A 24,529-nucleotide genomic window follows, 5' to 3' on the forward strand; every position below is an offset into this window, starting at 1 on the left:
AACCCACCTTGTAGATTTTGTGAAAATAATAGTTTTGAAATGCCTTGCCTTGTCAGAGACCTTCCTGGGCCTCTGCAGCTTGTAGCGTGCCTTGCTATTCTCCCCGTCATTACTGTTGCTGCTCAGTGACGCACTTACAGTGGAGGTCTGTATGTCGAGCAAAAATTCAGTGCCAGCTAATTCTGGGAATTTGCCCAGCTTGGGCATTTCCTGATCCGAATCTAGAGCCAGAAAGGATTTTGGTCTGCCTTTCCCGCTGGAGCCAGACGCTGTCATAGCTAACTTAATGGAGCAGCTTCTAACGTGGGGCGGGGGAAAGGATTGCTATAATGGCAGGTCTCTACAGTCATTGGGAGGGATAAGAGTCCGAAACTGGGATTGCCTTCTTTGACTAAAAATGGCGTAAGAAACCTCAGACCTCGGTATTTACCGATGCAGGAGGGCATCACTTTTTTTCACCTTTAGTTCACAATATAATTCACAAAATTGAAACTGAATTTTTACAAGTGAATGCCTCCTTAAAATCTCAAAACAGCAACAAAAATACCTGCTATATAGTATACTTAATTTGAATTGAGCACTTTATGGTGTTTGTTCTTGCACTTAGCTTTCTAGTTACATAGATTTATCCTCCTAGTAATTGTTTCTACATGATTGTTACAACAGGGCCTGATGCTAACTGGAAACTGTACTTGCTCCAAATATTATCAGTATTCTCAAACTTGCCACAGTTCACAAGCAACAGTTTATTGCCTTCTGCAGGTTTCTTTGTTTTTAAACTAAGATTACAAATTTTTAGCTGCTATTGCCATTCTGCTTTGTATAACATAAGTTGAGCATTGAGCCCTGTTAACGAAGTATAATCTCCATTTTCTAGCTTAATTGCTTTTTAATGCCTGCATGCTACAACTTTTTGTTGGTATAGTAACTGATCTGATGATATGGTGCTTATTATTTTAGCAATAGTTTTGACCATATATTTATTTAAAAGTACTGATGTTGATGCTATTCAAAAGTTTTATAACGTCCTACATATTTTCCAAAGGCTGTGATTTACGTTCTGTTTTTCTGATAATTTTAGTCTCCTTCCTTACATCGGGGACCACTGCCACTGTGGCTCTGTTACGTGATAGCATTGAACTTGCGGTAGCGAATGTGGGAGATAGCCGGGCAATTCTTTGTCGTAAGGGAAAACATAAGCGACTGACGGAGGACCACACTCCAGAAAGAAAAGATGAGAGGGAAAGGTAACATTATTGAAAACTTGCTACGAATAGTCTAGTGAGAATAAGCCTTTTAATGTTGTAAATCCATGTGGTTCACTATAAATCATAATGTGTTCTACAGCTACATTTATTAGTGTTTCAGTTACTTTATACATTTGTGTAAGCAAGTGTCATTATTTGTTGGCTTCTGCTTTATTTGTATTTGACAGGATTAAGAAATGTGGTGGTTTTGTTGCCTGGAACAGTCTGGGCCAACCACATGTAAATGGGAGATTGGCTATGACACGCAGTATAGGAGATCTAGCTTTAAGGTCTGCGGGAGTCATCGCTGAGCCAGAGACCAGGCGGATTAAGGTGAGCCTGCATGCTACAGACCACTGCCCTATACATCTCCTCTTGGGATTCCACATCATATTTTCAAGAGTGCTGTTCTAATCCTAGTTGAAGACAAAAATTACAAAAAAAAAATCTGATCAATTAAAGGATATTGTATTTAGTCATCTAAATATCCATAATTTTTTAAGTATATTAAATCAATCCTAAATTGATTTCTGTAATCATTTTATCCCGGCACTTTCTTCAAAGTAAACTGTATTTCAATAACTATTGTATAGCCAGTGTTGATTATAGATAAACTAGAATACCTGTATTGTTGTTGGAATGGGGTTATTGAATTTGGATGACCGCATTGGGACTGCATGCTTTTTTTTTTATTTGTTCCTGGGATGTGGGCATCGCTGGCAAGGCCAGCATTTATTGCCCATCCCTAGTTGCCCTTGAGAAGGTGGTGGTGAGCCGCCGCCTTGAACCGCTGCAGTCCTGTGGTGAAGGTGCTCCCACAGTGCTGTTAGGGAGGGAGTTCCAGGATTTTGACCCAGCGACGATGAAAGAACAGCAATATATTTCCAAGTCGGGATGGTGTGTGACTTGAAGGGGAACTTGGTGGTGGTGTTCCCATGCGCCTGCTGCCCTTGTCCTAGAGGTCGCGGGTTTGGAAGGTGCTGTCGAAGAAGCCTTGGCGAGTTGCTGCAGTGCATCTTGTAGATGGTACACACTGCAGCCACGGTACGCTGGTGGTGGAGGGAGTGAATGTTTAAGTTGCTGGATGGGGTGCCAATCAAGTGGACTGCTTTGTCCTGGAAGGATGTCCAGTCAAGTGGAGAGTATTCCATCACACTCCTGATTTGTGCTTTGTAGATGGCTTTGCTGAAGCATTTTGAAAATAATTTTTGGCTGCTGTGATTGTTCAGTGGGCAAAGGCACTACCTGCTATTGTACTAAGCCATAGAGACCAAAAGACCTTGGGTTGATTCTGAATCTGTGCTGAGTGAATTGGTTTCAGCCATACAGACCAAAAGACCTTGGGTTGATTCTGAATCTGTGCTGAGTGAATTGGTTTCAGCCAGAGTGCTACATTTGGCTTTGCCCCCTTTTTGGCCTTGAGTGCCAATGAGCCAGGAGTCCTGCCCCAGATGACTGTCCAGTGACTCCTGCAGGAAAGTTCATGTATGGATGTTGGGTAAGAACAGGATCGGACTCTGCTGTCATTTTCTCCATGGTCTAAAAGCCTATTAATTCTCAGTCGAAGCTCACATATGGAGGGCCATGTGGGCAAGATATTAGTGGGTTGCTGGTGTCTGTGGAACCGTATCCTAGGAAGAGTCTGCCATTTCAAGAAAAGGGGTTGAAAATTGTGGGGAGTGGGGTGTTTCATATATTCCTTTGTATAATTATTCAATGAAGTTTCCCTTTCTGTAATTGTTTCCTTTTACCTCTGGTATCAGCTAATCTTTGAGTTCTATATTTGCAGCTACAACATGGAGATGATGCTTTCTTAGTTTTAACAACAGATGGGATTAACTTTATCATGAACAGTCAAGAGATTTGTGACCACATCAGTCAATGTCACGATCCTGTAGAGGCTGCCCAGGTTATTGTTGAACAGGTGAATGAAGTTTGATTTAATCATGTACCATTTGTTGGGGTTTGTATTTACCTATGTACTAGAATGCCCGGTCATTTGGCTGCCTGCCTTGAAAGCATGATTATTGTAATGACTCATTTGTTTGCTTTTATAATTCATTTATCAATGCAAAAGCCTCTGTTTGCTTCAGGGCAATAATAAATGGCATCTGAGCCAATAAGTCATTGTAAAATAACTGGGAAGTTAGCTAATATTTTGTTTTAAGTAGATTAGTTACTATAACATGAATTAGAATCTAGTACTTTGTTAATTTTGCCTAAAATCATATGGTTTATATTGAAGCCAAGTATACTGTGTACTTTTTCCCTTTTTGAAGGTCTTTAGTTGAAAGTTTGTAGCTGAAGACCCCAAAATAAATGTAGGCATAAAACTGTGTTCGTAAATGCTGATTTTAAAAACAAAATCTGAATCAAGGGTCACTAGGTCAAACAAAAAAGCAGCGGAAATAAAATGACTACTTTTCACCCAAATTCTTAGGGCTGGATTTTCCAAGCCCCGAGGAGGCAGGCATGGAGGCGGGACTGCCGGTAAAGTAGCAGAAAGTGGGGGCAGAGAGCAAACCTGCCCCCATCCCGCCTCTGTGCCCTTTTGCCAGGAGGCGGGAAGATATACTGCTTCGGGTCCTGTCTCCTGGAGGCGGGAAAGGCATTTAATCCTTTTAACTGCCTGTTAACAGGTAATTAACAGGCAGAAAAAAGGATTAGTGCCATTTTACCTTCACAGGTGAAGGCTTCCCAACCTCGGATAACCCCGCCGGGTTGGAGGAGCCGTGAAGGAGGTCTGCAACGGTCAGAGGCATCTGGAACTAAGATGTAGAGGTGAGTGATGGGTGCAAGTGTGGAGTGGTAAGTATGTAAGGTGAGTGATAAGTTTTTAAAAATGATCACTTACCTTGTTTTCTTCCTACAGCCTTCAGCCACACTGGATCGGGAGAGCCGACATCCTGCTTGTCAATTTCATAGACTGGCTGTTGGATCCTCCGAACCAACAGCCATGTGAAATTTACAAAGTTGAAAGGTTTGATGAGTCCTGAACACAAGGACTCTTCAAACTACAGAGAATGTCAGTGTTTGACAGCTTCACAGAGTTGTCGAACGCTGACATTTCTTCTTTCAAGAAGTCTTGACTGATAGCACGTCTGACGTAGGGAGGTCTAACTTACAAAGTGCATGGCAGTGCTCCTAATGTTCAGCTATTGCCTAGATGCTGGCCTCACCAGAACTACCACTCCCAACAAAAGACTTTTCAAAGCTGTTGATACGGGGTCTCTCCATTCCACTCCAAGAATGTTTGTTTTTTCATGGTGATGACACCCAAAGCGAGTTCAGTGCTAAGCCCCACAGACACCATGGCCCCAAAATTACTGTGGCCCCGCTGGGACTTCAGGCCACCAGTCTGTTGCACACATGATCCATCCCAAATTTGAGATCATGGTCATTTGCATAGGTTTACTGAATCGTTACAAAGCTGGTTGTCTGGACAACCGAACTCTGGCACTGAGCCTGGGGCAGTTTGGTTTGGTTCCAGTACTTGGGTTCAGCTTTGTGTTTCTTCAGCTGCTCCTCAGTTGTGACATTACTGGGGTGTCTGCCTTCGTGGGGGAACGACTCATTTTTGAACCTTTCTTGCTGATGGACAAACAAGTAAAAACTTTAGTAGAATTCAAAGTTGAAGAAATTGTGGGTCCCATTTTTGTCTAGGATCTATTTCTAGCTCACAAGTATGCCTGCTTCGTGCACACGGCAGGGGATGTGGCGTAAGTAGTAGACACCTCCATTTCTGACAGAATTTAGGAGCTTGGGGGGGGGGGGGGGGGGGGGAAGGAGGGACAATGACCTGGTGGAACTGGTTCCCTCTCCAATTTCTGGCCCACCCGTCTACCCTAACTGGACTATCGCAGCTCAGGAATGTTGCACCCCATATTATTAATATAACTGACTACCATTGATCATCAATGAGGCTGTGTGCTTGCAAAATGTACCTTTTTCTAGCACGTGGAGAACAGAGTGGCACCTGTGATGATGCAAGAGTGTGCAAGAGGCCATGTGTGCTATTTGAGGAGCAGCTGAAGAAAGACCAAGCTAAATCCAAGCCTGGAACCAAACCAAACTCTCTCTGGCTCCGTGTCAAAGCTCTCTTGCCCGAAAGACCAGCTTTGTAAAGGTTCAGCAAATCAGAGGGAACAAATAAACAGACACCGCACAAAGCAGAATATTCATTTTCTATCTGATTTTTATAGACTTACCATTACCTAATGGGATGGAGTTATGTTTCGCCACAAAAAAGTTATCGAGGGGGAAGAGAGGATTTCTGAAGGAGCTAATTGCAACAAAGTATGCAAATAGAAGTTCAAAAATTAAGGAAGCGTTCCAAGATTAATTCAGCGATCCCGTGCTCCTAAAGTGAAGTTCTGCTGGAAGAGAGCATGGGTCGGAGAATTGATGCTACTGTGTTGTAGCCCTGTGTCCCACCCACCTCCTTTAAGCACAGCTCCCTGCCGGAGTACAGTACAGGAATGCTGATTTTAATTTTATGTTCCTAGATTGTCTCTAATGTGCTTGAATGATAAAATCAGTTAAGGAACTTGGGAGTGAAAAAAACTGAAACCAGTGGTATGCCTGAAGATGGGGAACCTTGAACCCAACTACCACTGGGACCAGGAAAGGGGGTTAGTTGGGTGGGAACAGCATAGAATGAGCTAGATGTGGGTCTCCTGGATGAGATTGGAGGAGCAGCTGCAAACGTGCTGGGTAGAGTGGGTGGGAGACATCAGAGCTGGGATTAAGAGAAGGTGGGGTCACAATGGAGGCAGCTGCTCAGATGGTCTTTATCATGGTGATTAAGATATTCATGAGCTCCTCGCATTTGGTGTTTGAGAAGGTTAAGAGAGACAGACAGTTGATTGTAGCAAAAAGGAGCCTGGGTTTATCCTGGAACTCCAGCATGATTGACAAATAGTGCGTAGTCTTGGCTGAGGAGAGTGAAGCACGAGAGTGCTTGACTTGGTTGAGCCAAATTTAGCAATGGCTTGCTAGGTCAGTTGTGTGCCAGGCAATGTTCCCCCTAATTTTTTTGGGTGCACTACCCCTTTAAGGGGCTGCGCGGCCCATTCACAGTTTCACGCATGCGCGAAATTTAACATTGGAAAAGCCAGTCCCAGCTGTGCGGGACCGACGGAGAACTACGCAGCTTAGCAGGAACAAGTATGCTCAAGTTTACGGCCTTCAAACTTGATGTTTGGGAAATGCTCTAGGGAGAATATCAGAGGTGGGAAATGGTAATAGTTTTGCCTGGAACGTAGGGAGCAAAGATGGAGGTAAGAGTGCTTTAAGTAAAATGAAAGTAGAAGTGGTGTCGTGATGAGTGGAGGACCAGAGGTGGGGAATTGAGAATTTGAGTAAAGTTGCAGGGGGAGTTTTTTCCCACCCATCAACAGTTAGTGAAAGTAATTTATAGCAAGTTCGTGGAGTGTGGGAGGTTAGACGGTGATTGGAGATGGCCTTGTCGGAGATTGAGACCGCGGGTGCAGAGAGTCCATGATTATGGCAAGGTCGAGGGGGTTGCCAAGGATAAGGGTAAGGAAGTTTCTATAAAGGGAGGAGGATGAATTCAGAAGAGGGGGAGTTGATGGGGATATGGTGAAGATTTGGTGCAGTGGAAATTTTGTTCGATCGGGATAGGACAAGTAAATGGAGTTGAGGTACAGATCCACCATGATCTAATAGAATAACGGAACAGCCTCAAGAGGCTGAATGGCCTTCTGTTCATTTTGCCTCGGCGAAGGAAGAGATAAGGTTGGGCACCATGGAAGGAAGTCCGCCTGGGATAGTAAAGTGCTGGGGGAGTCGGGTGAGAGATTAAGGTGTAACTTTGAGATAAGGGCCACACTGCCATCGTGGTTTAGGTGGGGTTGGCGTTGAAAGGTATGGCCTTGCATAGAAGCTTCTTTAAGGAGGAAGGAGCCATGTTTATGTCATTGCCAAGATGTTGATAGTCATTCACAACGGAAGGCCTTGAACATGAAGCAGATATAGAAGGGGTGGTGATTGTGTGCCTGTGCAATCTGGGGGAATGGTGGTACAAAGGGTGGAAGTGATGGGGAGGAGGTTGGGAGAGGTAGAACCCTTGAGAATCATGCTAGACAAAATAGTCGATGCATAGAGGATGGAGCAGTTGGGGTTACTACTCTTGAAGCAATACCAGAGAATACTGTGGGTAGCCTTGGACTTTTCCAAGGGCATTCAAGCTTGGGACAGTGATGGGAGTAGGTAGGCTGAGAAGTAGTGATGGGTTGGAGATGGGATCAAGGAATGCAAAATACTGTAGGAGGGGAAATGAAAGGTGGAATGGCTGGGTGGGGAGAGAAGGACCCAAAAAAAGGAAATCAAAATAATGGGCTGGTGTCTAGATGCACCATAAAAGTTGGCACTAAGCATCACCGAAAACTATCTTTGATTTTGATTAGGCAATTCAATTAGCTCTTTTGCTATTATTTTCATATGATGATGCACGTCTGTCAATCTCCATCTGCCAGTATGTGGGGCTGTTTAGGTTGCAGGCTTCCGCAACTAGCTGAAGAGTTCCCCTAGCTGCAAGTTGTGGCAACCAGGAGGTCTGGGGCCTGTTTACTTTCTAATTCGAATCCACTGCCACACAGCATAATTTATAAAGCAGACATTCATAGTGTGCAAGATAGCCAAGTGACTTACTAAAGTTAACATGCTTTTCAAAAAAAAATGTATGTAGTTTTACCCAGAGAAGCATTTGACTTTGGTAGTATAATGATACAAGTCTTGTCCTTTTGTTGCAGGCACTGCAGTATGGTGCAGAAGATAACAGTACTATTATTGTGGTTCCATTTGGTGCATGGGGGAAACACAAGAACGCTGGCATCAGCTTTTCATTCAGCCGAAGCTTTGTCTCCAGTGGAAGATGGGCATGAAGTTGTGACTGCGGAAAGTCTATAGCCTATATGCTGCTCACTGTCCAGTTTTCAAAAAGGATCCATTTAAGACCACTTTCAAAGACAATATACTTAGTATTTCCACTTGGTGAATGTCCAGCCTGTTAAGACCTGTAATGTGAATAAAGGCAGCTAGCCAGAGATAGAATTAAAGCATTGCTGTGTCATTTGAACAAAGGATTTAATAACTGGACATTAAATATTGATCTTTTTGGGGAAGAGCAGGCAGAGGTATTTAAAATTCACCAATTGATCATTTTAGATGTTTGTTTAGGTGTATGAAAGTTGTCGCCTTGTATAAATTTGCAAAGGCTTTTGTGTTGTAAGTCACAGTAACTGGTTATATTCAGCTTGGTGCAACAGTGCAAAGACAATTTGTGCCCATACGAATGTGTTTTCAGCTCTGGCACTGAATCAAATCGATTTGTTGCAGTACAAGTTTTGGATGTTGTATCCGATGCTGGGAATGGGGGGAAAAAAATTGTGTTGGATCCCGATTACCTCTAAACTAATACTGTTTATCCAATATATGCTTGAATGAACCTCTTGCTCCGCTCTGAACAATTTAAATACGCATTAAAAAAAAAAAAACTTGCCCTGCTAAACACGTGCTGGTTTTTACCCAAACAGAAATCCAAGTTTTCAAGCCTGACTCTTCTAATTTCCTGTGCTTCAAACATGGCCACCAAAGCACGAGGAAAACTGTATTTCTATACAGTGTTTGAATTTGAGCTTTAATGGACTGTCAGCTAGAGCTTAGGGTAAGAGTTTCTCTCTCTTGTTCCCTATTGTAAACTAAATGTGCTTGGCATTTGTAGCTGAAACTCCAACTCCGAATATTTAATGGGTCTGGGGGCAGCCTCAAAAGTTGTCATTTCTACCACAAATATCTGTGCCTTCCCAGGTCACTGCCAGAATGGCGCTGAGATATGTGACCAGAATATACGTAGCGATGTACCTTTTCCAGCATTCATCGCTGGTGGAATTTGTGAAGTTTGTGTAAAGTGCAGTACACTTGGAGCTAAGATTTTGAGTTGTTTGAGTTTCAATACAGAGTAGAGGGATATTTGCTTGCTCCCAAGGCAGGAGGGCAGCAAACTTGGTCTGTGCTGCTCCAGAATATGGACCTAAATCAATTATGTCTCTGCGGCGCCTTGGGATGGGTTTTATATGTTAAAGGCACTATATCAATGCAAGTTGCTGTAAATGACAGGAAGTGTTAGATAGGAAGAATGTCTGTTTCTTGTTACATTCCTATGCTGTTGAATTTGCCCAAATTCTCAAAAGCAGGAGTATCCATTTTAGTTTTTGTGTGGAGAGCAAGCACAGTTGTGATCTTGACTCTTGTAACTTGCAGATAGTAACTGAAAGATGGGAATCTTTAGAGTCGAAGTAGCTCAGGCTAAAATGTTTCCTTTTAATAGTTTGCACTTTTACGTTATTTAAAAGTAAAAATCTGGCTAAATTCAGTTGTGAACGAGATACACATACTATTTTGAGGACAAAGGGTGTGGGTGGTGAACATTGAGGGAGAGGCAAGAAAAAATGAATTGTGAAACTTTTGGCATAAACTGGAGAAGCACTTTCAGAATATTTGTATAAAGTATGAATGGGAGAGAACTCATTTTAGAAGAGAGGGATGTGTTCTTTACCGTAAAACAGGAGGATAATAGAATTTGGTAGTACAAGCCTGGCGACTGCTTTTTCTTTCCTTTCTTTCTCTCGCACCCCAATCCCGTAGTATAAAAGATTGAATTGGGACACTGTCTTAAAAACAATGTCTTTTTATAACCTGTACAACCCTAGCAATCTTGCATCTTGAGGCAGTATTAGACGGCACACCTTGACTCAAATTAAGTTTAAAGCAATAATTTTTTAGATGATCTCTTGGGTTTAATTTCTTCAGTCACGATAATATACAACTATTTGTACATCCTGACATGGTATGGCTTTTTTTGGTGTTGATTTTATTTGTAAATCGGCTAAATTAGATCGATTTTAGATTTTTGGACTCTTGGGGAATCAAGGGATCTGGAGATGGGGCGGGAAAGTGGAGTTGAGGTCAATGATCAGCCATGATCTTCCTGAATGGCCGAGCAGGCTCGAGGGGCCGTATGGCCAACTCCTGCTCCTAATTCTTATGTTCTTGCATAAATTGAAATGCTGTAGTTTAATTAGTGTGAAAGTAGAATGGTCGGAGATGGGAAGCAATTTTTCCTGCTGGTTTCATCCATTTGGTAAATCTCCATTTTTACACTATGTTCTAAAATTGAGTTTCTTGATAATTTCTATAAAATTTTACACGTTTTTTAACCATGCCTCTCTGTAGTGTTGCGTTCACCCATCATACTCTTACTGCACCAAATTGTACAAATTTGCAGAGCTGCAAGAAAAGATTATTCAGTACCTCAGTTGTGTAAACTCCAGCACAAAACATGCTGCTGTAGCTATTTTAACTAATTTTTAAACCTACCCGATCTTCTCTGGTAATGCTGGTGGTGGACAGTCTGACACTTGGTACATGCACGTAATTAGAAGCTGGATCCTTAGAATGGTAGGTGGTGATGAAATGAGCATTCATGTGCTACACGCACATTATGGGGAGATTTTCAGAAGTGGCCACTGCTGTAACTGCTCTAACCTGATTTATAGTTTGTTAGCCACCATTTTCAAGCAGTTGATATTGTCCAGAAATCATTTTGTGACCCAAGTCTGTGCATGGGAACTTCTGCTAGGTCTTGTATTATAAAGTGTATAATATATGTAAATACTTGTGTTGTATATTTATTGATTAATACTATACAGTAGATCTATATTTGTCTTGGTAGTAAATATGTATTATATGATTGAACTGGCTTTATTTGTACAGATTTTGCACATATTTTAACCATGTCTTTTTATAGCCTGTAGAACCCTAGCAATCCATAGGCAAGGTTTACTTACATTTTAGAGGCAATACTAGAAGGCACACATTGTATTCATCTGAAGGACTGCTATTGGTGAGCGACAGATAAGAATTCAATTTTTACTGATTTTTTTTCTTGCAAATTGAAGTCTATTTGGAAGGAAATCTATTCATTTTTGTTAAGAAAAGACTATTTGCTTTTTGTTGTGTAGTCACTGCACTGTTTAGCACACAGATGCTTTCATCATACAGGAAACTTTTTTTTTTTTTATCCGGGACCGACGTGGTGCCGGTTCATCAAAAATTCCGGATAACCGAAAGCTATAGTAAAAGATACGGAGCTGAGAGCTCCGTATAAAGCAACAAACCCTGTAGCAACAGCTTCAGAACAATGGCCACAAGTTCCAAGCATCTCTGTAGCTTAGCAACAGCTGCAGCCACACCCTTGCACAGCAACAGATCGAGGAAGGCAAGTAATAAAACTTACCTGAACCTACTCCTGAATTTTGCCGGTTAACCGAAATTTCTGGTTATTTAGGTGCCGGTAAATCGAAAGTTTCCTGTATAAAATTGTACTGTGACCAGAATAAAATATGTGATTTGTATGCTTCTGAGTGCACAAAGCTCTGGTACAACCTTGTGTGTAGCTCCCAAAACAAAAAAGCTTGGTGTGTATTGTGGTGCAAAAAACCAGACTGGACAATGAAACCTAAAGCTATGAAATGAAATAGGATAAACTGCAACCATGTCCAGTCTAATATATACACGGTACTATTACTCTACCACACTGGCTGCAGTGATTTGCTGTAAATTTATGTGCTTGTTGCAATCGGTGCCCGACTGTGCTGTGATATCACTTAATTGAGTGTAGAGTTATGCAAATGTGAATTACTGCTGGATTTAATGAAACCAGTAACTTGAGTGACTTGCCTCAGTCAACATTCAGTGGTGGTGATAAATTTCTCACCAGCTATCACGCACCACATTTAAATGATCATCTTTAGTTTTAGTGGAACTAGGGCGCGTTTAGTTGTGTGACCCTTATAATGGTGTCTAATGCTAATATACTGAGAGTAGTACATCATGAAGATAGTGGTTGTTGCAGTACTTTTCTTGAACTATTGTCACCTTTTATGGGTATGGTAGTATAGTACTGTTACTGGACTGGTAATCCAGAGAACACCAGTTCAAATCCCACCGTGCCAGTTTGAGAATTTCAGTTCATGACCATGAAGCTGTCAGATTGTTGTAAAAAAGCCAACTGGTTCTCTAATGTCCTTTTTAGAGAAGGAAACCTACCGTTTTTACCCAGCCTGGTCTATATGTGACTCCAGTCCCACACCAATGTGGTTGACTCTTAACTGTCCTCTGAAGTGGCCCAGCAAGCCACTCCGTTGTATCAGACTTTCCAGCAAGTCAGTGCTGGAAATAACTTCCTTACTGTGAATTATCCAAAGTAATTTTTATTGGCACAAATACCTTTCATCGGGTTTGGACCAAGTAATTGTTTGGTCAGTCAATGGTTTCATGTAAACTGCTCAGTTGCTGCTCTACATGCCTGAATGGAATGTGAAAGCAACTTGTCTCTTGGAGTCGAGCTGTTCTGGTTTAAAAGGGTCATTACAATGGAGCAATGCTACATATGTAGTTGTTTTCTGAGGTTTTTTTCCTATTTTATTTTCCCCCGGTTTGATTCTGGTACACGCAACCATCAGGAATCTGCCAAATGAATTTGCAATTGCAGCAGCTGTATGTTAACCAATAATATGGTATAACTCTGCCTATATATGTAATGCTGATTTATTTTAATCTGTTTCAGAAGTCTGAGCTTTGAAGGTTTTCCATCTCAACCTGACCCAAATTGTATTAGAATTCCCACTTATTTCTTTTCCAATGTCCTACTTGGGCGTTACAGTATGGAAGATATTGCTTGTACGATACTGGCTACGATGCATTTTTTTAAAGTTTGAATTGTAGATGTTTTGGGTAACGCATGATGAAAACAGCATGTACTGCTGTTGTACACTAACTGTGATGGAAAAATATAAGCTGTACGTAACCTTTCAGAATACTAAATAAAATTATTTACATATAATCTTGTATGTGTATATGATTCTTCGTCCCATTTCTCCCCCCCCCCCCCCCCCCCCCCCCCGATAAACCTTTAGTACAGTATCTCTCAAAGCATTAAAAAAATTAAAAACTGGTTGCCAAATTGAAAAGAAATCTACTTGGTGCTCATTAACGAGCAGAACAATGGAAATATTGGACAACTGGAATCCTATTTACCAAGTGTGTTTTTCTTTAAACTCTGTACAGAGTTGCACACAGCTGGTCAACCCATGGTCTCTCCAGAAAGTGTTTAAAATGTTAAAAGGATTCGATGAGAGTAGATACAGAGAAACTATTTCCCCCGGTGGGGGAAATCAAGAACGAGGGGACATAATCTTAAAATTAGAGCTGGGCCATTGAAGGAGTGAAGTCAGGAAGCACTTTTTCCATACACAAGGCTGTAGAAATCTGGAATTCTCTTCCCCCAAAAGGCTGTGGACGCTGGGTCAATCGACAGACCGATGGATTTTTGTTCTGTAAGGGTATTGAGGGATACGGCGCTAAGGTGGGTAAATGAAGTACAGATCCGCCATGATCCAAAAGAATGGCGGAGCAGGCTCGAAGGGCTGAATGGCTTACTCCTGTTCCTTGGTTACTAAAGATTAAACATATTCTGATGCCTCTGCAGAGCTATTTATAAAAGAAGCTTTTTTATATTTAAAAAATTCCATCTCCGAAGGTAATATGGTGTGCCCATGCACAGTTAGCACTTGTGCTAGTGGTCACAAAGTCTTTGTCAGTTGTAAAAAGAAAGACTTGCATTTATTTGGCGCCTTTCACAACCTCGCCGTCCCAAAGCGCTTTACAGCCAATGAAGTACTTTTGAAGTGTAGTCACTGTTGTAATGTAGGATTGATAGATTTTTGTTATGTATGGGTAGTTGTGTCTAATGCAGTTTTTGTGAATTGCTAGCTTAAGAGTGATATTGGCAGAGGTTGGGAGCAAGTTACGAAAACACAGGAAGTGTCCTTTACAAAAAAAAAAAGGCAAAAAATTCACAAAACAAAAGGAAAGTTGCCATTTCATGCAACTTGCATTGAAGCTTTTGCCTAGTTAATCAGTGCTTTGGGCTAGTTTATAATGATTACACCAGATTAACTTTTTTTTTTTTTTTTTTTTTTTTTTTTTGTCAAATTCCCTTTCTCCCCTTCCCTTTTCTCCAAGTAAGGTTCCCTGGCCCAGAACTTTCTCTGGTTACTCGCCCAAATAGCAATTCCTGATTTTTTTTGAGCCCAGATGGCAAGTGTTGGCAGACTATTCGACCGTCGATGTTATCACAGTTAAACCCAATCCTACTCTCTGCTAATGTCTACAATTGAGTGCTTTCTAGCAGGGATCACTGAATAATGATCAAAAGCAGGAACCCTGGCTGATTTCCCCCTCCCTCCCTCTCCCAAGGCGATACACTGAAATTGGAAGGCAGGGAGGAACTTTCAGGAAGCTTTGCTCAGGGGAGGTAGGGTTCATTATAAAGCAGATTGAATATGATCTGTGGAATGAAGGGACTTGATGCATTGGACGACCTTTTTTTCATTCCATGCTTAAGTTCTTGAAATATAAATGAGCTATTCTGGAATGTTTTAGCCTAATTTTACTTGAGGCTATTCTGGAATGTTTTAGCCTAATTTTACTTCGAGGCAAGTCTCCTAGTACCCGGACTGAAAGCTCACTCAGCAGCTTCTGGCTCAGTTACATGTCACCTTGGCAAACTGGGATGGAAAGCATGAGGTTCACAATCCACAGAAGTCCAGTCCTATAACTCATGTTTATCAGTGTCTCTGCAAGCAATTTGTTTCTGTTTTTGTTGATTTTTATTTGTACCGAGTGTGAGAAGGCCATTTAGTGTTACTGTTACATAATACTAAGAGAATGGACTAAATAAACCAGTTTATACTGCTCCCCTGGGTGTTGGCAAGCTTTTTAATCTGTTGTGGGGGGTGCACCCTGTTCCTGGTTTCGCCTGATGTCCACTTTCAGCAGGAGTCGGCCTTGGCTGATTTTCCTTTTCCTAACTCGGAGGTGCTGTGGCTGATTGAAAGCCCTACTGCAATGGTGACTAAGAGCCGTTCCTCCGCACAGATCAGAGAATGACCTGGGACCGTCCTTGGCTCCGTTGGTAGCACTCTCGCCTTCTGAATCAGAAGGTTGTGGGTTCAAGCCACACACCTGAGAATTGAGCACATAATCTAAGCTGACACTCCAGTGCAGTACTGAGGGAGCGCTGCACTGTCTGAGGTGCCGTCTTTCGAATGAGTTGTTAAACCGAGGCCATTCTTCTCAGGTGAGCATAAAAGCTCTCTCGGCACTATTTGAAGAACAGCAGGGGAGTTCTTCCCCAGTGTCCTGGCCAATATTTATCCCTCAACCAACATCACTAAAATTGATTCACTGGTCATGTATCACATTGCTGTTTATGGGAGCTTGCTGTCTGCAAATTGGCTGCCGTGTTTCCTACTTCACAACAGTGACTGTACTTCATTGGCTGTAAAGCGCTTTGGGATGTCCTGAGGTCGTGAAAGGCGCTGTAGAAATGCAAGTTCTTTGTTTAATTACCAGCGGACTGCTGACATGCATGGGAGAGCACCCCATCATGAATCTCCAGAGAGGGAAGTGACTATTGGAGGGGACAATTAAAATTGAAAGTTTGGATGTAGGAATAATTGGAATGTTGGGAAACAAATTAGATGTATATGTCAGCGTTGTGTGACATTGTTGCACTTGCCTACATCTGTGTAGCTATATGAACAGGAGGAAAAAAATAGGCTAAAACATTATGGAACAGGTTTCTAATATTTCAAGCGCATAAGCATGGAATGGGAATGGATCATTCAGTGCATCAAATCCCTTCATTCCACAGACCATACGCAATCTCCATAATGAACTCTACCTCACCTGAGCAAACTTTCCAGTAAGTCCCTCCCTGTCTTCTGATTTCAGTTTATCTATTTAACCTTTGAACCTATGTAATTTATTCTTAACCCATGGCCCTCCTTGGCATAACATTTTAATGGTCCAGCTGTTCTACAACTCTACTAATTTTCATAACCCTTAATTCCCCCCTTGATTAAATTATCCAATAATGAACAAACTTGCATTTATATAGGCCCTTTCATGTCCTTGGGACCTCCCAAAGGCAATTAATTATTTTTTAAGTGTCACTGTTGTTAGATAGTCGAACACCACAGCCAATTTGCACACAGCAAGGCCCCACAAACGGCAGTGAGATGAAAAAGAAAGTACTTTCATTTATATAGCGCCTTTCACAACTTTATGATGTCCCAAAGTGCTTTACAGCCAATGAAGTACTTTTTGAAGTGTAGTCACTTGTAATGTAGGAAACGTAGCAGCCAATTTGCTCACAGCCAGGTCCCAAACAGCAACGTGACAATGACCAGATAATCTGTTTTAGTGATGCTGATTAAGGGATAAACATTGGCCAGGAAACCGGGGATAACTCCCTGGCTCCTCTTCAGCTGTGGCTCAGTTGGTAGCACCCTCTGAGTCAGAAGGTTGTGGGTTCAGGTCCCACACCAGAGACTTGAGCACAAAAATCTAGGCTGACACTCCAGTGCAGTGCTGAGGGAGTGCTGCACTGTCTGAGGTGCCGTCTTTCAGATGAGACGTTAAACTGAGACCTCGGGATCTCGATTTGACGTCTCATCTGAAAGATGACACCTCCGATAGCGTAGCACGCGCCTGTTCTTTTTATAATGGAAATGTATAAAAATAAGGATAGGTGTATGACTTTAAAATGCAGACTGAATTATGTCTGGTTTAATTATCCCTGAAGACCAGATATGGCCTTGAATCTTTGTGTGCAATGCCGTGGGAAATTGAACAAAATACCAAGCTCTGAACATTTTATCATAAATTATATATTTCATAGCTAACCAAAGCAATATAATATAGCCACACAAGCTGTACAAGATAATAACAGTGTATCCAGCAACGCATAAGTACCAGACCTGGAGCAAATCCAGACTTGTAGCACTTTTTTTTAAAAACTCCAGTGGGGATTGAACTGTAAGATACATAATACAAACTTTCTCATTTCACAATTTCCTTTTATTCACAGCCTCGTTACCTTTATTGAAGTCTGCAGCGCTGGAAAACATTCATTGCTGGTCTGACTATTGCACTATCGAGAAATTATTAACAGATGCTTATTACTCTTAGCCAAACTTTTGTCGAGGGACTGCAGTGAGGCAAGAAACACCTGGACAAACAATTCAACAACTTATTGGTAGCAAAATACTGCGGATGCTGGAAATCCGAAATAACAGCAGAAAACGCTGGAAAAACTCAGCAAGCCAGGGCGGCATCCGTGGAGAGAGAAACAGTCAACGTTTCAGGTCGATGACCCTTCGTCAGAACTGGAAAAAAGCAGGAAATGGAAAGCAGGTTTAGGGGTTTGGAAAAGGGGGAGGGGATGAAAGAACAAAAGGGAAGGTCAGTGATCGGATAGAAAGCAGGAGAGATTAAGAGACATTGAGAGAAATTGAGATATTCAAGGCGAGAGGAGGTGGTAATGGGACAGGTTAAGGAATAAAGGATGGCTCTAGATGGGGTGTGAATTGCGCTGGCAGAATGAAGGACAGCTGTGAATTGCGCTGGCAACTTATTGAACTCATTTGAATCTCATGATGTTTCCAGCACTTCCTTACCTCTGCTGATCCAGATCGGCACTGTTCCAAGAACCGCATATGTAACCTTTAGATTCACGTCTTCCCGAATAAAAGTTGATTTTATTTAAAAAGGCATCTTAGTAAGTTGTTGAAGAGGTTCATCTACAGCATCTTTCTTTCTAGATGAATATAAAAACCCTTGTACCAAAAGCTCTTAAAAGCCATAAGAACACAAGAAATGGGAGCAGGAGTCAGCCATTTGGCCCCTCGAGCCTGCTCATGGCTGATCTTCTACCTCAACTCCACCTTCCCGCACTATCCCCATATTCCTTGACTCCCTTAGTATTCCCATGTGAAGTGTAAGGTTAAAAAGAACCAGAGGTGACATGAGGAAATTGTTTTTACGTAGCGAGTTGTTGCGATCTGGAATGCACTGCCTGAAAGGGTGGTGGAAGCAGATTCAATAGTAACTTTCAAAAGGGAATTGGATAAATACCCGAAGGGAAAAAATGTGCAAGGCTATGGGGAAAGAGCAGGGGAGTGGGATTAATTGGATAGCTCTTTCAAAGAGGCATGATGGGCCGAAAGGCCTCCTTCTGTGCTGTATCATTCTATGATTCTATTAAGGGTATTTTTAACCTTAAATTTCACATGGCTTTTAAGAGCTTTCGGTAAATGGGTTTTTACATTTTGTTTTGGAAGAAACATGCTGTAGATTACCCTCTTTAACAACTTTTAGCAATTAGTCAAGTAATTGGGGGCTGGAATACAAAGGGGTTCAAGATATGCTTCAGTTGTATTTAAAGGACCTTGGTCAGAGCCCATCTGGATATTGTGTTCAGTTCCGGGCACCGCACCTCAGGAAGGATATACTGGCCTTGGAGGGGGTACAGCGCCGATTCACCAGAATGAGACCGGGGCTTATAGAAACATAGAAGATAGGAGCAGGAGTAGGCCATTCGGCCCCTCGAGCCTGCTCCGCCATTCAATGAGATCATGGCTGATCATCCAAACTCAGTACCCTGTTCCTGCCTTCTCCCCATATCCCTTGATCCCTTTAGCCTTAAGAAATATATCCAACTCCTTCTTGAATATATTTAATGAATTGGCCTCAACTGTCTTCTGTGGTAGAGAATTCCACAAGTTCACCACTCTCTGGGTGAAAAATTTCCCCCTCATCTCTGTCCTAAATGGCTTACCCCTTATCCTTAGACTGTGACCCCTGGTTCTGGACTCCCCAACCATCGGGAACATCCTCCAGCATCCAGTCCTGTTAGAACTTTATAAGTTTCAATGAGATCCCCTCTCATTCTTCTAAACTCCAGTGAGTACAAGCCCAGTCATCCCAATCTCTCCTCATGCGTCATTCCTGCCATCCCAGGTATCAGCCTGGTGAATCTTCGCTGAACTCCTTCCATGGCAAGAACATCCTTCCTCAGATAAGGCGACCAAAACTGCACACAATACTCAAGATGTGGTCTCACCAAGGCCCTGTACAACTGCAGCAAGACATCCTTGTTCCTGTACTCAAGCCCTCTCGCTACAAAGGCCAACATACCATTTGCCTTCTTAACCGCCTGCTGCACCTGCATGCTTACCTTCAGCGACTAGAGGGTTCTATATATAGAGGGTTCAATTATGAGGACAGGTTGCATAAACGTGGCTTGTATTCCCCTGAGTATAGAAGATTGAGGGGTGATCTGATCGAGGTGTTTAAAATGGTAAAGGATTTGATAAGGTAGAGCTATTTACTCCGGTGGGGGAAAATCAAGAATAAGGGGACACGGTCTTACAATTAAAGCCAGGCCGCTCAGGAGCGGAATCAGGAAGCATTTTTTCACACACAGTGTAGTGGAAATCTGGAACTCTGTCCCCCAAAAGCCTGTGGATGCCGGGAGTCAATTGGAGCGTCCAAGAATGAGATCGCTAGGTGTTTGTTAGGTAAGGGTATCAAGATATATGGAGCAAAGGTGGGTAAATGGAGTTGAGGTGCAGATCAGCCATGATCTAATTGAATGGTACAGCAGGCTTGAGAGGGGCTGAATGGCCTACTCCTGTATCTGTATGTTCCTCAGTAACAATGGGCTATTCTGAGGTTTTATTTGTTAAATCATTGTAATAACTATAGCAACTGCGAAGCAGACCTGATAGGTCCAACATCTGCTTCTAGAAATCAGCAGGGCTTCAGACATCCCGTGGTGTGCTGAGATCGTTACATAGTGCACCTCCCCAAACTAGGTGAGTCTGCGTCGGTGATTTTTGCACTTGTTAGTTTAAGCCAGCCTGTTCTCCTCGCGCCCGTCACCGCCCCCACCCCCACCCCCACCCTGCCACAACCTCCAATAACCTTGTTGTGTCCCCCCAGCTTAGGAACCTCTGGTTTAGGGATTGCACCAAACGCTGCCTCTTCTGAAAGCCTGTGAGGGTAATATGTGCGGCCCAACCAGTGACAGGAAAGGACAATGGCACTGTCAACATGGCTACTGCAATTTAACTAAAATGAAAGTGGGGGGAGGAAATAAGTTGGCTCCAGGCCCGAAACAAAGGGGCAGAATTTCTATGGGGGTTCCCAGGTCTCCGGCTGTTTGCGTGGTGTCCCGAGGTTTCATCCGAAGGTTGCAGAGAGGGATCGAAGAAACCCCCGCGGAAATTCCCGGCGTCTGTGCTTCAGGATGTGGATAAGGCTTTCAATGAATTGTCATCACCAGCAAAGCAAACATCAAAACTGAATTCCATCCTCTGCTCCCATCCCTTTCCGGCTCCCATCCCTTTCCGGCTCCCGTCCCTTTCCTGCTCCCGTCCCTTTCCTGCTCCCGTCCCTTTCCGGCTCCCATCGCTTTTTTTTTTAGCCTGGGTAAAAAGTGACAACCCTACACTCCATGGTGCTGTGCATTATCAATGAGCCACTGTGTTAGCCAGAATTCTGCAATACTTAACATTATCCACACACGTGGGCCTACATTTCATTTGAGAACACTGATTCTCATTGGACATGTCAGTTATGTTTGTGAAACTTCACATGATATGATTTAATTTTACAAGCAGGGTGTTTGTTGCATTTGAGCGGGCTAGGGGAGGGAGGGAGACTAGGGAATGGGGGCTCAGGGAGAGAGGGACTGGGGAATGGGGGCTCAGGGAGAGAGGGACTGGGGAATGGGGGCTCGGGGAGAGAGGGAGATTAGGGAATGGGGGCACAGGGAGAGAGGGAGACTGGGGAATGAGGGTTCGGGGAGAGATGGAGACTTGGGAATGGGGGCTCGGGGAGAGAGGGACTGTGGAATGGGGGCTCGGGGAGAGGGAGACTGGGGAAATGGGGGCTCGGAGAGATGGGGGCTAGGGGAGAGAGGGACACTAGGGAATGGGGCTGGGGAGAGGGAGACTAGGGAATGGGGGCTAGGGGAGAGAGGGAGACTGGGGAATGGGGGCTCAGGGAGAGAGGGAGACTGGGGAATGGGGGCTCGGAGAGATGGTGGCTAGGGAATGGGGGCTAGGGGAGAGGGAGACTGGGGAATGGGGGCTCGGGGAGAGAGGGAGACTAGGGAATGGGGGCTTGAGGAGAGAGTGAGACTAGGGAATGGGGGCTTGAGGAGAGACAGAGACTGGGGAATGGGGGCTTGGGGGTGAGAGATGGAGACTGGGGAATGGGGGCTTGGGGGAAGAGTTAAGACTGGGGGTGGTTGGGTGGGGGAAGTGATGGAGAATAGTTTCCTGTTTTCCCCACTCTCGGTTTCCCCTCTTCACTACTCACAGGTGGCTTTCTGGGTCTTGGAACCTCTGACACAACAGCTCCTGGCGCGATACCACAAACAATGATTCTCAATTACAGGGGACCCAACCTTTATAAGGTAAATCCAACTGGAAACCTAGAGTATATCAGCCATACAGTGATGAAGTTGTCTCCAACTGTAGGAGATGAAAAAGATACAGGGCTGTATGTGATTATCACACTTGGAGTACTGTGCACAGTTGTGGTCTTTATATTATAAAAAGAATGTAGTTGCACTGGAGAAGTTGCAAAAAGGATTTTTACAAGGGTGGTACCAGAATTGAGAGGTTCTAACTATCAAGACAGACTGAAGAGGCTGGGGCTCTTTTCTCTAGAAAGGCTGAGGGGTGACCTAATAGAGATCTTTAAAATTATGAAGGGGTTTGATAGGGTAGACGTACAGAAGATATTTCCACTAGTCCAGAACTAGGGTCATAAATGTAAGATAGTCACCAATAAATTAATAAGGAATCTTGGAGAAACTCCTTTACCCAGAGAGCGGTTAGAATGGGGAACTTGCTACTACATGGAGTAGTTGAGGTGAATAGCATAGATGTATTTCAGGGGAATCTAGAAAAGTACATGAGGGAGAAAGGAATAGATAGGGTGAGATGAAATGGGAGGTGGCTTGTGTGGAGCATACACACCGGCATAGACCAGTTGGGCCAAATGGCCTGTTTCTGTGCTGTAAGTTCGATGTAATTCGATGTACAGTAATCCCTCCCCAACCGTGGGGGAAACGTCCCTGAAAACCCCCATGGTTAGTAAAACCGCAGTTGGCAAATACAGTATGTTCAAATTACACCATAAAAAAGAATATAAAAGCAATAAAATCATGTTATTTACCTTAATCCTAAATTAAAAACCACGTATATGCAAAATTCACTGCCGCTGTTGGCAAAAGTTGTCGCAGAGAGGAAACAGTGTATACTTGAAATCCGCGTATGGCAAAACCGCGGTTGGGGCGGGATTCCTGTAATAACATTTGTAGAAGTCACGTGATCGGATGTCATGTGATCTGGCGTCATGTGGTCAGAACGTCACGTGATGAAACCTCCAGGAATGCCTCCAACCAGAGTTGGCAACCCTTTGGGTAGGGTGTTGGTCTAATGCCAGGGGTCTTGTTCCTTTAATCTAATTTCAGCATTATATATAAACACAAAGTAGCATAAAGCCAACAATATGTTCCCGTCTCAGGTCAATACATGAATTTTCAAAGCAGCTGCTGCATTGGACTTGCTCTCCGTTCAAAGTAGTTACTCCATCCCTGTCACACACCCCCCAATTACCAATGATTACTGACATGCCGAAAGATTGCTAACACACCCTTTAGATTAGGGTGTTTGCAGATTGCCAGGTTGCAAACGTGGGAGGGGAAAACCTCGTACAAAAGCTCGCCTTTGACTAGGTAATGTGACACCATGGAACTTCCATCTTCACTGGAAGAAAACGTACTTGGTTTTCATTTGTGAGGTGTGGCTATTTTAAAGCAAACTGCAGGAAACTCTTTTTTATCCGGCACCAACGGGACCGGTGTGGTGCCGGTTTATCAAAAAGTCCGGATTACAGAGAGGTATAGTTAAAAGGTACGAGAGCCCCGTACATGGCTACAGATCCAGGCGTCCCTGTTGCATAGCAACAGGTGCAGGAACCCTGGTTACACGGCCACAGATCCAGGAACGGCCACTAATATGAAGTAAAACTTACCTGAACCTACTCCTGAATTTTGCCGGTTAACAGAGATTTCCTGGAAAATGCCCAGAAAATCGTGAGAGCCGTGAATTGGGTGGGGTGATCTCCACGGCAAATTCTCCGCTCTGTGCTTCCATCAAACAAGATTCTGCACCCTCTTCGAACTATAGGTCTACAACAACAACAACAACTTGTATTTATATAGCACCTTTAACGTAGTAAAACGTCCCAAGGCGCTTCACAGGAGCGATTATCAAACAAAATTTGACACCGAGTCACATAAGGAGATATTAGGACAAGTGACCAAAAGCTTGGTCAAAGAGTTAGGTTTAAAGGAGCGTCTTAAAGGAGGAAGGAGAGGTAGAGAGGCGGAGAGGTTTAGGGAGGGAATTCCAGAGCTTAGGGCCTTGGCAGCTGAAGGCACGGCCGCCAATGGTGGAGCGAAGAAAATTGGGGATGCGTAAGAGGCCAGAATTGGAGGAACATAGAGATCTCGGAGGGTTGTAGGACCGGAGGAGGTTACAGAGATAGGGAGGGGTGAGGCCATGGAGGGATTTGAAAGCAAGAATAAGAATTTTAAAATCGAGGCTTTAGTTAGCTCCTTCTGCCGAGGTTTTGGCAGATCTGGGATGGGCAGAGGTGGAAAGCAAATCGGGGACTTGCCTCCCAGCCAGGAGTTAATCCCGTCAGGGAACACTACACCTGCACGATGTGGGTGGGCATATGTAAAGTGTATGCCAATGAGGCAAATGGTCTCCATAGTGTTGCCCGCCATTCGCATTCGTTGAATGATGGGCACTGGGGCCGCCTGTTAGGCCCCACTGGACAGCTTTCAGATATCAGTGGATTGGGGGTCTCGATCAAATGGAGAAGAGGGGCCCATGCAATAGGGAATATGAGGAGAGGTGACTAAAAGCTTGGTCAAAGAAGTGAGATTTAAGGAAGGTCTTAAAGGAGAAAGTGGAGAGGCGGAGAGCATTAGGGAGAGAATTCCAGAGCTTAGGCGTTGATGGCTGAAGGCACGCCCACCAATGGTGGGGCGAAGGGAATAGGACAAGAGGCCAGAGTTGGAGGAACTCAGAGATCTCTGAGGGTTACAACTGGCTAGAGCAGGTTACAGAGATAGGGAGGGACGAGGCCTTGGAAGGATTTGAACATGGGGATGACAATTTTAAAAGTGAGGTTTAGGGGGATTGGGAGCCAATGTCGGTCAGCGAGCACACACAGGTCTCATTAGCTTAAAGCAAAATTTTGAA

The 24,529-nt window shown here is 43.5% G+C and overlaps 1 protein-coding gene across 7 annotated transcripts in view; it reads left to right on the plus strand.

Moving 5' to 3' along the window:
* Positions 1–18,199, plus strand: part of ppm1kb (protein phosphatase, Mg2+/Mn2+ dependent 1Kb) — a 45,142-nt gene extending 26,943 nt beyond the window's left edge. For 2 of the 7 annotated variants that reach the window (XM_086006777.1, XM_086006787.1), the window contains exons 4-7: positions 1,082–1,247; positions 1,436–1,580; positions 3,037–3,171; positions 8,021–8,326. In XM_086006777.1, coding sequence (XP_085862903.1) covers positions 1,082–1,247; positions 1,436–1,580; positions 3,037–3,171; positions 8,021–8,152 — 578 coding nt within the window. In that variant the 3' untranslated portion in view covers positions 8,153–8,326. Of the gene's footprint in view, positions 1–1,081; positions 1,248–1,435; positions 1,581–3,036; positions 3,172–8,020; positions 8,327–8,803; positions 8,935–11,076; positions 13,174–17,265 lie in introns of those variants that run through there. The other 5 variants (XR_015080839.1, XM_086006808.1, XM_086006797.1 and 2 more) reach the window with 5 other exon arrangements.
* The last annotated feature ends 6,330 nt before the right edge of the window (positions 18,200–24,529 follow it).

This window comes from Somniosus microcephalus, chromosome 2 (assembly GCF_052327205.1).
Source record: "Somniosus microcephalus isolate GS21.2 chromosome 2, FLI_Smic_1.0, whole genome shotgun sequence".
NCBI lineage: Eukaryota > Metazoa > Chordata > Chondrichthyes > Squaliformes > Somniosidae > Somniosus > Somniosus microcephalus.